We start from the raw sequence: 13,107 nt of genomic DNA, 5'->3' as shown, positions 1-13,107 counted from the left end.
TGGGGGTGCACGGTGGATTAGTGGCTAGCCTCACACCGCCACGGTGGGGGGTTCGATCCCTGCTGCTGCCCTGTGTGTGCGGGGTTTGCATGTTCTCTGTGCTGCTTGGGTTCATCTGGGTACTCCTGTTTCCTCCACCAAGTCCAAAGACATGCATGGTAGACATGATTGTCATGTCCAAAGTGTTGGTAGTGTATGAATAGGTGTATGAATGTGTGTGTGATTGTGCCCTGCGATGGATTGGCGATACACCCTGGATCGGTGTACCCCATCTTGTTCCCCATGCTCCTGAGACCCTGAAGGATAAGCGGTATAAAAGACGATGGACATTGAGAGGATTGTGCCGAGCGGACCTGGCAACCCTGCAGACTGACTATTCCCGGAAGAACGTCTCTCGGTAGGCCAGCTAGGCTAGTTAATCATTACTGTCTTATAGTCAGGCTTATAATAAAGCACACCGGACCTGGTTAAACACCACATGCAGACAAAAAGAAGACATTCGTGTTTTAGAGATCTAGATCCGACCTCGCCAGTAAAGTTTGATTGATTTGGAGCACAGAGAGATCATCTGGTTTAATAATTGTTAGCTTGCGTAGCTTAACGAGGAGTTAGCACTGTAGCCTGCTAACTGGCCATCTTGTCTTTTTTGCCTGCACTAGTTGACTTAAAGCTTAAATAAGTCCTGCCGCGACTATCAGGAACCCTGAACAGGTATGGGAAGTGACCAGCAACAATACCCTCTTCTGTGATATGTTATTTATTTATTTATTTATTTATTTATTTATTTATTTATTTATTTATGCACAGCCTGAAACTGGATCGCTCGCAGTATTAACCAACAAACCGGTTACATATACAGTGTGGTATAATGATGTGCTGGGTTGAGTCAGAAAGCAAAGCTAGCATACAATAACTACTAGTTAAAATGTTGTCATCGTTCAGTTTGACATTGAGAGTATGTAAACAAGCATTTGCTTGCTGTAGCTGGCTAATTTTACCTTCGCCCCCAATTTAAACGGCTGGAAGAACGGGTTCTGCCACGTAAACAAACCGAGGATCAAATACATCGGCAGCAAAATATAGTGTACATCGTCTGGGTTTCTGATAACGGGTCAGTTATGGATAGAATTAGTGGCTACTTTAGGGAAATTAAAAACAAAGATTGTCTGATGTAGTAATTTATCAGCCAGCACAAATACCAACAGATCGGATTGGATTTACAGAATAGATCTGATCATAATGTCAGGTTCAAGACCTAAGGTTTTGATCAGAATTTCAAAATGTATAAAAAATGTATTGACCATGGACAAGAGAACAGCAGATAAGAATGGATTTAAACATCAGATCATTTTATATGACATGCATAAAGGCATCAGAGATCACATAGTGTGATCATGTACACTGGAATTCTGTAATTACAGTAAGTACAGTAAACATCGACTTGACAGTGGGTGACGTCACCGAAATGTTCGACTTGACAGTGGGTGACGTCCCCGAAAGCTTGGAGTAGAATCTCCAAGTCATCTGCTTGTAATTACCTTAATTATAATATAGTGTAATTCACCAATCAGCCATAACATAAAAACCACCTGCCTAATATTGTGTAACAGCTCTGACGTTAGCAGCAGATCCTTTAAGCCCTGTAAGCTGTTAGGTCGGGCCTCCATGGAGCAGAATTGTTTGTCCAGCACATCTCACACATGCTCGATTGGATTGAGATCTGGGGAATTTGGAGGTCAAGTCAACATTTTGAACTCTTTGTCATGTTCCTCAACCCATTCCTGAACAATTTTTACAGTGTGGCAGGGTGCATTATCTTGCTGAAAGAGGCCACTGCTATTAGGGAATACTGTTGCCATAAAGAGGTGTTCTTGATCTGCAACAATGTCTAGGTAGGTGTCAAAGTAACATCCACATGAATGCAAGGACCCAAGGTTTCCCAGCAGAACATTGCCCAGAGCATCACACTGCCTCCGCCTGCTTGCCTACTTTCAACAATGCATCCTCGTGCTATCTCTTCCCCAGGTAAACAACGCACAGGCACCCGGCCATCCACATGATGGTCATCAGACCAGGCCACCTTCTTCCATCACTCCATGCTTGTGTGCCCATTGTAGGTGCTTTCGGAAGTGGACAGGGGTCAACATGGGCACTCTGACCAGTCTGTGGTTACGTAGCTCCTTACAAAGTGATCTGTGTGTTCTGACACGTTTCTATCATAGCCAGCATTAACTTTTTCAGCAATTTGCACAACAGTAGCTCTTCGTTGGGATGGGATCGGACCAGACGGGCTATCCTTCTCTTCCCAAATGCATCAGTGAGCCTTGGGTGCCCATGACCCTGTCGCTGGTTCACTGTTTGTCTTTCCTTGGACCACTTTTGGTAGGTTCTAACCACTGCATACCTGGGACACCCCACAAGACCTGCTGTTTTGGAGATGCTCTGACTCGGTCATCTCATAATCACAATTTGGCCCTTGTCAGAGTCGCTCGGATACTTACACTTGCCCATTTTTCCTGCCTCCAACTCATGAACTTTGAAAACTGACTGTTCACTTGCTGGCTAATATATACCACTCCTTGACAGGTGCCATTGTAATGAGATAATCAATGTTATTCACCTCACCTGCCAGTGTTTTTAATTTTATATCTGAGCGGTGTAAATATACTGACGATAGCTGCAGTATTCTCAGAAAAGTGGACTTTTTATTTTATGATGATATTTGTGTCGTATTGAATTTCTGTCCAGCTCTCTCCCGCATTATAAATAGGTCAGCACTTTTACCTGGTTCATCTTCATATATTGTTTGACAATAAATCCAACTATGTTCATTTGTGTCTGATTTCATAAGGATTGCTTCGCTGTTACGCCGGTTCTCCATTAAAGGATCTGTGGATAGGATCACAGGACTTTGATCTTTGGCTGTGGGGTAAGGTGGGGCCTTTGGGGAGCTTTAGGTTTGTCTTCCCATGACAACGCAACACCATGGCAGCAACGGCTCCAGCAGCGATGCCGAGTGCCGGGTCTCAGAGGACGAGAAGAATGTGGAGGATATGGAGCTCACTGAGCTCGGACCGCTGCTGAACAGTCCAGAAGCCTCGACCAAACCCAGAGTGAGTGCCATTCCTGCTAAATGAGACGCATGGACTGAAAGAGGGACAGCGGTCATGGTTATCGTTATATTAATATGGTTGAATCCAATGCATAAATAGATGAACTGTGTCAAACCCAGAAATAATATTCTTTACACGTTTCTGTCAAAGGCAGATTCCGAGGCATCTTCGGCATTACAGATGGCTTTCTATATTTAACTTCCTTTATGTCGACAGGGTGCAGCAGCTTACCCGAGTGAGGAGGAGGAGGAGGAGGTGGAGGATAACAATGACGAGGAGGATGACTTGCGCATGGTCACACTGCCTTTGCAGGCTCACCATGCCATGGAGAAAATGGAAGAGTTTGTACACAAGGTAAACACATTTAAGTCTGTAGTCATTACCCAAAAGCCTGAATGTCATTTCCACCTTATCTCCTATCACAGAACATTGCTTCGTCTGAAACACATGAAGTCATACAATATGCCTAATATCACTCTTGATCGACTGAGGAGAGAAGGCCATCTCGCCCACCCGGAGAGTTTCAATGATGAAATAGTTCATGGTAGTGGACTGTTTTGGACCATAGTATATATTATTTAGGCTAGGTGTGCTCATCCAAAAGCAGTCCTTTAACTTTGTACGTTCCACTAATCTTATATTAGTTTCACAGAAAGGAAGCTGGGCATTCTTTGGCCTCCAGGTTAGCAGTGCATGTGTGATGGTGAAATTGATCAGTTCCTAGTTTGTGTGGCTGATGCATATGAATAGAATTTAGCACTTGTCCTGTGGTTGATGTTATTACTAGGTATGGGAAGGGCGCTGGCGAGTGATTCCTTTCCACTTGCTTCCTGACTGGCTAAAGGATAATGACTACCTACTTCATGGTCACCGGCCACCCATGCCATCTTTCCGAGCCTGCTTTGGAAGCATCTTCAGGATCCATACAGAAACAGGGAACATCTGGACACATTTACTGGGTCTGTTCCTATGACTGTGTGTTTCTTATCAGTTAATTTACAGCTGCTGTTAAATATTATTAAGCATGCCTTTTTATTTCCTAACTGAGACACTCAGTTTTACGGTCAGTATTATGGTCAAATGTGTGACTTTGCCTTTATTATAGTATAAAGTTGTTTTTGTGGGGTTTTTTTTTTTCATTAAAGTTTGAGAACACTTGACACCATGGCTTGGGACTCCTCAGGACTAAAATCTGTAGATGCATAATTACATGATTCGTGCTGTAAAAATGCAGTAACATCTCATGTGTCGTCATTTCCCCCCCCACAGGTCTGATCCTGTTCCTCTGTCTGGGCACTCTGACCATGCTGCGGCCGAATGTGTCGTTCATGGCTCCTCTGCAGGAGAAAGTGGTGCTAGGGATGTTTTTCCTGGGCGCTGTGCTCTGTCTCTGCTTCTCCTGGCTCTTCCACACTGTCTACTGTCACTCAGAGAAAGTGTCCAGAACATTCTCTAAGTGAGTCTCCGTGTCTGTCTTAGATGAAAACTTGAACTCGTTCATTTATGCATGCTTTATATTTTATTTGGTATATTTCAGATGTAAAGGTGCCACCGAAAATGGTGATTTCAAGCCGTTCAAACACATGAATATATTTCTATATGTTTTCCCTTATAAAAAGCCAGGATTTAGGGATAATAATGATACAAAACCCCACATGTCCTCATCTGTTTTCAATTAGCATGGTCATATTGTCAGTTATTTGTTTAATAAATCTATCTAATTATACTGCAGCTAAATAACACACATGGTTGCTATTAAAACCAGGTAGTGTTTAATTCTTGAAGAAGGGAAAAAAACCCTGAAAAAGGCCCCTGGTTATTTGGTTTTCATTAAAGAGCTCAAATGATATAATTACATTGAAGTACATTGAAGGCTTTGTGTTTGTGTGGGGTTTTTTGTATGGGGAAGTGGCTTAGTGGTTAGCATGTTTGCCTCGCACCTCCGTTGTTGGGAGCCTTCAAGTCCTGTGTGCACCCAGCATTTGTGTTCTCGACATGCTTCAGGGGTTTCCTCCGGGTACTCAGGTTTCCTCCCCCAGTCCAAAGATATGCACTGTAGGTTGATTGATTGCATCTCTAAATTGTCCGTAGTGTGTGAATGGGTGTGCGTCCGATTGTGCCCTGTGATGGGTTGGCACCCCATCCAGAGTGCCCAGGCTCCCCACAACCCTGTGAAGGATAAGCGGTACAGAACATGGATGTTTTCCGTATGTCACTAATGAGTTTTCATAAACATACAGTTTATGTATTCTAATACCAATTTGTATAATTAGAATCAGACATCCTAGCGAAGTTTACTATGTTTAATATCACACTGGAGATGTGTTATTTTTGTTTGTGCCTGCTTGTGAATTTCTTGGTTTCATTTCTCAAAATAGAAATAAGTTAGTAACTTAAACCACTCACTTAAATGGCCCTAACCAGGATAAAGCAGTTACTGAAGATGAATGAATGTGGTAAATGTATTGCACAGCACTATGCAGGCAGCCAGCACACTAACATGTTAATGAACATGGCCTTTGTTTGCCCAGCGGGCTCCAAATCTGACCCCTTGTTCCCATCTGCTTAAAACTAAAAACTACTCGCAGCTGCAACTTTTTTTGTTTGTTTGGTCCTGATGCATGCCGTCAATGAGCAGTCCACTGTACACTGTAAATACTAGGCTGATTTTTTCCGACCGCATATTTATGCGTAACCTTTTGACTTTTGCCTATGTTTAGGTTGGATTACTCCGGTATAGCTCTGCTGATAATGGGCTCATTCGTGCCGTGGCTCTACTACTCGTTTTACTGCTCTCCGCAGCCACGCCTCATATACCTCTCTGTGGTGTGTGTGCTGGGCATCTCCGCCATCATCGTGGCACAGTGGGATCGCTTTGCCACTCCACGCCACAGACCTACACGTGCAGGTGAGGTGCTGGCTCAATACACACTTAATATATACGTGACAGCAGTCTGCACACACCGAAGCACTTACCGCTCACTTCTGCATTAACAACATGCACACATCTTATAATAGACATATGTATTGAGAAGTTTAAAAGAATCAAAGGTGCTCTCAAAATTATATTGTTCATAACGTTATATACAGGTGCATGTCAAAAAATTAGAATAAAAAATTTGTTTCTGTAATTTAATTTAAAAAAGTGGAACTTTTCATATATTCTAGATTCATTACACATAAAGTGAAATATTTCAACCTTTTTTTTTGTTGTTGTTTTAATCTCGATGATTATAGCTTGCAGCTCATGGAAATCAAAAATCCAGTATCTCAAAATATTAGAATTAAGAACTTATAATGCAGAAATGTCGGCCTATGTTAATTTATGCACTCAATACTTGGTCAGGGCTTCTAAGTTTTAAAAAAAATTTGAGATGCACCTGTACATAATATAATTAGGGTTGGGTTTGTTTTTTTTTTACAGATATGAATGTCCCTTACATATATTGATTAAAATTTTATGAAAACTTAGTAACTGAGAATCGTAATAGTCTGCAGCACTTAATTTCTACATGTCTGGCCTAAGTACTGAAGATTAATAGTGTTCACTTTAGGCAATATTTAGCCGTAACAAACCATCTTGCACTAGCAGGATTTCTTCCGCCACCTTTAATGAGCTTGCCGGTGTTTGTGGGAGGCAAGTGTTTCCCCTACGATTGACTGCAGGCTGGTGTGTAGATCTAGAATGCCCCCTTTTTATACACCAGTCAAATTGTTAAGGATAAAACCGAAGTCCTGCCCACCTAAATATGCATTTTTGCACAGAAATGCATCATGTTGTGGGGAAACATTTCTATTTCATGTTGCCTTTAAGTTCAATTCAGTTTTATTTGTATAGTACGTTTAACAATGGACATTGTTCCAAAGCAGCTTTACAGAAATATATACATTTTAAATTTATGAATTTGTCCCTAATGAGCAAGCCAGAATTGACGGTGGTGCAGAGAAACTCCCTGAGACGATATTAGGAAGAAACCTTGAGAGGAACTAGACTCAAAAGGGAGCCCATCCTCATGTGGGTATCAACGGATTGTGTGATTATAAATAAGTCCCTTCTATAAATGCACTAATACTACATGGTCAAATAGTGCAGTTGTGTAACCAGGAATTAATTAGATTTTTTACATGAAGTCTGTTTTGTTGAACTTCTCCACTGTTCAGTGATGGAGGCTTAAGTACAAAACTGTTTGTGGTAATTACAGTGCTGAGGCTATAATAGCAATTGTAGTCCTGACCATCATAGCATAAATGTTCACATGAATTGAGGTCCAAAGCCATCTTCATGCTTTTTAAGTTGTACCATGCTCAGCAATCCTGGTGACCTCCAGGCTGCACCATGTGGGGCCATCCTCAGCAGCAACACATAACTTCCAACTAATAAGAACTCCCAACAAGAAGTAGGGCATCAGGATGGATCAGGCAGGTCCCAAGAGCAGGAAGGGTCAGGATCACTGGCATCTCAGGAGCATCATGTGCTGGACAGAAAAAAGAGCGAGAAAGAGAAGGCGAGATTATTAGGTATGCTTATTGTTCTGTAATGGTTAAGGACAATGTACTTTGCATGAGTTCAAGCAGGGACTCGCTATGACAGTATAACTGAAAGGGAGAGCCAGGAGGGAACACAGACATGAGGGTGCCCTGGGACATAATGCAGCCAGCCACTCCACCATCAACAAACCTGAGTGAACACGTGAAAGTAGGGGGCGACAGCATTCAAACATCTCAGTTCACCACAACTCTATGCCTTTGAGCTCTCTAGATTTGCTCCCTTGCTCAAGAAAAAAAGCTATTCACAAAAAGTTTGGCTAAACAAAATTTTCAGCCTCAACTGAGACTGTGTCGGAGTCCCAAACACTAAATGGAAAGCTGTTCCATAACTGTGGGGCTTTGTAAGTGAAAGCTCTTCCCCTGCTGTAGCCTTCATTAATTGAGGTACCAACAGATAGCCTGCACTTTTTGACCGAAGTAGGAGTGGCGGATCATAAAAGACCAAAAGTTCACTCAAGTACTGTGCCGCGAGACCATTCAGTGCTTTATAGGTCGATAATAGTATTTTATAATCAATGTGGAATTTTACTGGGAGCCAATGTAATGTAGATAAGGTAGGGGTGATGTGGTTGTATCTTCTGGTTCTAATAAGGACTCTGCATTCTGGACTAACTGGAGTTTGTTTATGCTCCTACTGGAACATCCAGACAGTATGGCATTACAACAATCCAACCTAGAGGTGAACAAATTTTTCTGCATTGTATAGTGACCTCATATTTCTTATCTTAACAATATTTCTGAGATGAAAGAAGGCTATCCTCGTAATATTATCTACATGAGCATCAAATGAAAGACTGGAGTTAGTAATCACACCAAGGTCTTTAACTGCTGCATATGATGAAACAAAGGTCATCCAGAGTTACTATGTAATTGGAGCCCTTACTTCTAGCTGCACATGGTCCTAGCACAAGTACGTCTGTCTTGTCAGAATTAAGTAAAAGGAAGTTAATAAGCATCCAATGTCTAATGTCCTTGACACATTGCCCAACTTTATTAAATTGTTGTCTGTAATCTGGCTTTGCTGAAACATAGAACTTTGTGTCATGAGCATAACAGTGGAAGGTAATTCTATGTATAGGAATAATTTGACCCAGAGGTAGCATATGTAAAGTAAAAAGTGGGCCTAAAACAGAACCTTGTGGAACACCAAATTGTACCTCAGTATGCACAGAGAAGTCTCCATTTACATCCACAAACTGATGGCGATCGGTCAAATAAGACCTGAACCAGGAGAGGACCGTTCCCTTAATGCCAACAACGTTTTCTAGTCCATTAAGGAAAATGGTATGATCAATAGTATCAAAAGCTGAGCTAAGGTCAAGCAACACAAGCAAGGACACGCAACCCTGAGAGGCCAGTAGTAGTTTATTTACCACTTTAACCAGCGCTGTCTCTGTGCTATGATGAGACCTAAATCCTGACTGATTTCATAAAGGTTATCCCTATGTAGGTATGAGCATAGCTGCTGTGCTACAACCTTTTCTAAGATCTTGGAGATAAAGGGGAGATTTGATATTGGCCTATAGCTGGACGATTGACGGGGTCGAGGTCAGGTTTTTGAATCAGGGATTTGATAACAGCTAGTTTGAAGGATTTAGGTATATAGCCAGTGCTAAGGGAAGAATTGATCATATTTAGAAGGGGAATAATCTGTTTTGAAGAAACATGTAGTTAAGGGATCCAGTATTCAAGTTGATGATTTTGATGAAGAAATTAATGAAATTAGTTCGGTCTCTCAAAGGGGAGTCAAACATTCTAATCATTGATCTGATATTGCTGTATAATCATCTACAGAGTTGGTTATAAAACTGTCTGGTTTTAAATTAATAGTCTGAATTTTTTCTCTAATAATTTGCCAGTGAAAAAATTCATGAAATCCTCGCTACTATATAATGTGCATGTTTCTGTAGTGGTTTTATTCCTAGTTAATCTTGCTACAGTATTTGAATAAGAATCTTTAAGTGGTTGTGTTCTCAGAGCAGTGGCGTCGGTCTGCTGGTAGGTTTTAGACCAGGGAAAACTATAATAGTGTTACGGCCCTTCTAAGTTTGGACTCTGGCTTAGGGGAATAGTGCAGGGTTAGTAACATGAGCTGGAGATGATGATGATGATGATGATGAAGGTGAACAGCTGGGTTGGTGGAGAATGAAGAGACTCTGGAACTGGGGTACACTTAAAGGATTTATTACAATATACACAGTTCACACAGAAGGCACTTTGTAAAGAATCTTCAATAGTGGCAAGTTGAAAGACAACCACTGTAGGAGGTCGCCCTCTTTAGGGAGAGAACTAGATGGCAAAATAAGGAAATACCATAAGATACACTTCTACACCCTACTCTTTCTTCACCCTCTTACCTAACTGCCAAGATAACACTAGCTACTATTCTCCCTTATGCGTTTTCAAAGAAAAATTCCTACAAAAATAGAGAAATTCCAACATGAGGGTTATGTATGTGTGTGCACCTGCTGACCTATTCATCTTCCCTAGGGTTGCATCACGTGATGTGTAGCTAGACAGACAATACAACACTAACATAGCAAACATCAACATGACATGGGCAAACAGAACAAATAGCAGAAACAGTTAGTGCAAAGCACAGAAGCGTAGCAAAGCACACTAAACGCAATCACCGAGAAAACAAATGGAGAACTAAGCCGATAAACAGGGTGCTTTTGGGAGAGCCAAATTGGCTGGCTCAGCCGTTGCCGCAATGCATGCTTTAAAGACAGTTCTCCTCCTCTTTCAGGCACATCTCTGTGGTTAATTGACCCAGCGGTAATGATGACTGACATTCAAGAAAGAGAGCGAAACTAGGCAGCAAGCAAACAAACACAGACACATGCACACTAACATCCATGTACGTAACAAATAGTCTTGTGTGCTCATTTCAGTAGAGAGCACCTTCTATAGCAGGGATGTATATCAAACAGGAATATAATGCATCTTATCAGTGTTGTGAACATGTTACGATAAGTTCATCACCTGCTTTACATACAATAAAACGTAGAGGTGAGTTTTCCTTGGTAAGTACCTGCAGATTCTCTCCATGTGAGCACAGGAAGCTGCTAGTTGGAGAGACCGAACAGAGGCCAGAAGTTCTCTTTGTTAATGGAGATCGCCTGTATTATGTACGAGCATCCAGTTTACTGTACCAGTCATATCCAGCTATCTGTGAAATTCATGCTGCCTTTCTACTTTTCTTGTTAACGTGCTTAGGTGTATTCCTTGGCCTTGGACTAAGTGGCATCATTCCCACAATGCACTTCACCATCGCTGAGGGCTTTGTGAAGGCAACAACAGTGGGCCAAATGGGCTGGTTTATCCTAATGGGCGCCATGTACATCACTGGAGCTGGTCTGTATGCAGCACGCATCCCTGAACGCTTCTTTCCTGGGAAATGCGATATCTGGGTAAGGCACTATTCTGGGGATAGATATCTTGCTTTTGTAAACCGGTGTCAAACAGTTAGTCACAGTACATTTATCATTGTACCCCTTATTTCTCATTTATTTCTGTGAACATCAAGTCAAACATTAAGCCATAAAACCATTTCTTGTTGTAATTCGTAACCAAACTTATGACCGCACTGGAACTCGTAGCTATGGCTTGATTTGAGATATAGTCTCGAGTGCTAATGATTCTCTCTCTCTCTCTCCCCCCTTTTCTCTCTCTCTCGCTCTCTCTTTCTCTTGTGCTGTATCTCTCTCTCTCTCCTTTTCTCTCTCTCTCTCTCTCTCTCTCTCTCTCTCACTGTATCACTCTCTTTCTCTTGTGCTGTATCTCTCTCTCTCTCTCTCGCTCTCTCTCTCTCTCTCTCTCTCGCTGTATCTCTCGCTGTATCTCTCTCAGTTCCAGTCTCATCAAATTTTCCACGTGTTGGTGGTGGCTGCAGCGTTTATTCACTTCTACGGCATCTCCAACCTGCAGGAGTTCCGCCACGGCCTGGGAGGAGGCTGTACAGATGACTCCCTCCTCTAAGCAACACCATCCTTCTCTCCGCTTGCTTTCCACTCATCACGTCAGCACTGAACTGATGAGCGTTTTTGAACATTTCTAGATCAGTTGTGTTTGGAAAGAGCTATTGTACTCCACTGCCTACCCTGCGCTCACTGATCAAGAACTGTCCTAAGATTGTTCTCTATATTTTAAAAGGTTTATACAATCATCAATGTGTTTTATTGTTGTAATACTTGAAGACATAATAAGTAAAGCTTACTACTCAGTTAATGGAATACTCCAGTGGTTTTCAACCTTAATCTCTGTTGACTGGCATCTGTAGCATATGTGTGATTACCACAGGCAGGAATCGCGACATGTTTCCCTGTAGTGAGAAACTTGTTTACTTAATGTCATAAGGTTACAGCAACCTTAAGCGCTATATAAATGAAAACCATTTTTAAGTCTTGGAGCAGTTGTACAGTACAACAATAAATGTGTAAATTGCATGACTATATATATAGATATCGTACATTCAAAACTACTGCTGTTACATTCTTCATAATAAAGTTCTTAGGATGAGACAGATGTGGGAGAATGACTTCTGAACTTGTTTACGCTTTCACGGTTTCTCTTTCATGGTTTTGTGGTATTCATGCCAAAAGGGAACTGGGGTAGTTGTGTGTTTCTGCCTATGTTGGTAAAGTAATACCACAAATTTTCCCTTCTGTTCTGCAGAAATACATTTTTGGCAACTGCCCGAGACTTCCATTATATGTGAGTTTAAAGCAAAAAAAAAAATGTTTTCCCATTCTTTTCTCAATACAGGGAAATGTATATTCTTGTTTATGGTTATTACGCAAAACTACATATAAGGTAGATGAGTATTTGGTTGAAAAAACATGGACAGTTTGTTTATGCATTTGTTCACAATTCAGTTTTCAAGGCACTGTCACACTGCTGGGGGGAAAATTATATCTCGAGAGGCATTTAGTCATAGACCACTGAGAGTTGTGTGAACAGTGCTACTTCTTCCTGTCTTGTTCAGTCTATACACACTGTTGGATAAATATGCTCGGGGTCTGAGAGCAGTAGCTATGTTTTTGGGGCGGTGCAGGTATCTAGAACTATGAGAACAGGTATAAAATATTAACGTCTTTCATCTGCTGTAAATGTTTTCATATAATAATCTGTAGAGTTTGTGACATAATGGAATTTTCCTAGATAAATTTTTAAATGTTACCTTGGTCAATGTCTGGCTTTGATTTTTCTTTTTTTCTTTTCTTTTTTAAATAGTATATGCACACACTTTATCCAGTTTAGTGAACTTCCTGACTTAATGGTTGCACAGCAATTTGTGTTGTCATTGTTTTGTTTCCTTTTTTAAAAAAAAGGAGTGTCAGAAAGCCCAAATTTGCATCTTTTTACTAATGCTACCATCACATTCTCCTATTTTGTTTATGAAGTCATAATATGCCTCCACAGTCTCCACTAACATGACCTATTT

The 13,107-nt window shown here is 41.3% G+C and overlaps 1 protein-coding gene across 1 annotated transcript; it reads left to right on the top strand.

Moving 5' to 3' along the window:
• The first annotated feature begins 340 nt into the window (after nt 1-340).
• Nucleotides 341-12,848, top strand: adipor1b (adiponectin receptor 1b). The gene is made up of 8 exons (XM_053625382.1): nt 341-711; nt 2,852-3,113; nt 3,330-3,467; nt 3,901-4,072; nt 4,383-4,569; nt 5,834-6,021; nt 10,881-11,074; nt 11,514-12,848. The coding sequence occupies exons 2-8, from the start codon at nt 2,970-2,972 to the stop codon at nt 11,640-11,642; spliced, it is 1,152 nt and encodes a 383-aa protein (XP_053481357.1). The 5' UTR covers nt 341-711; nt 2,852-2,969; the 3' UTR covers nt 11,643-12,848.
• Nucleotides 12,849-13,107: the final 259 nt, after the last annotated feature.

This window comes from Ictalurus furcatus, chromosome 5 (assembly GCF_023375685.1).
Source record: "Ictalurus furcatus strain D&B chromosome 5, Billie_1.0, whole genome shotgun sequence".
NCBI classification, from domain to species: domain Eukaryota; kingdom Metazoa; phylum Chordata; class Actinopteri; order Siluriformes; family Ictaluridae; genus Ictalurus; species Ictalurus furcatus.
This window is presented reverse-complemented; position numbering and strand designations above follow the sequence as displayed.

Bases quoted from the DNA above. Each gene is read 5' to 3' on its own strand.
- adipor1b (XM_053625382.1), top strand. From the start codon at position 2,970: ATGACAACGCAACACCATGGCAGCAACGGCTCCAGCAGCGATGCCGAG. The intron at 3,114-3,329 runs GTGAGTGCCATT...TTATGTCGACAG, and splicing joins AAGCCTCGACCAAACCCAGA to GGTGCAGCAGCTTACCCGAG. The intron at 3,468-3,900 runs GTAAACACATTT...TGTTATTACTAG, and splicing joins TGGAAGAGTTTGTACACAAG to GTATGGGAAGGGCGCTGGCG.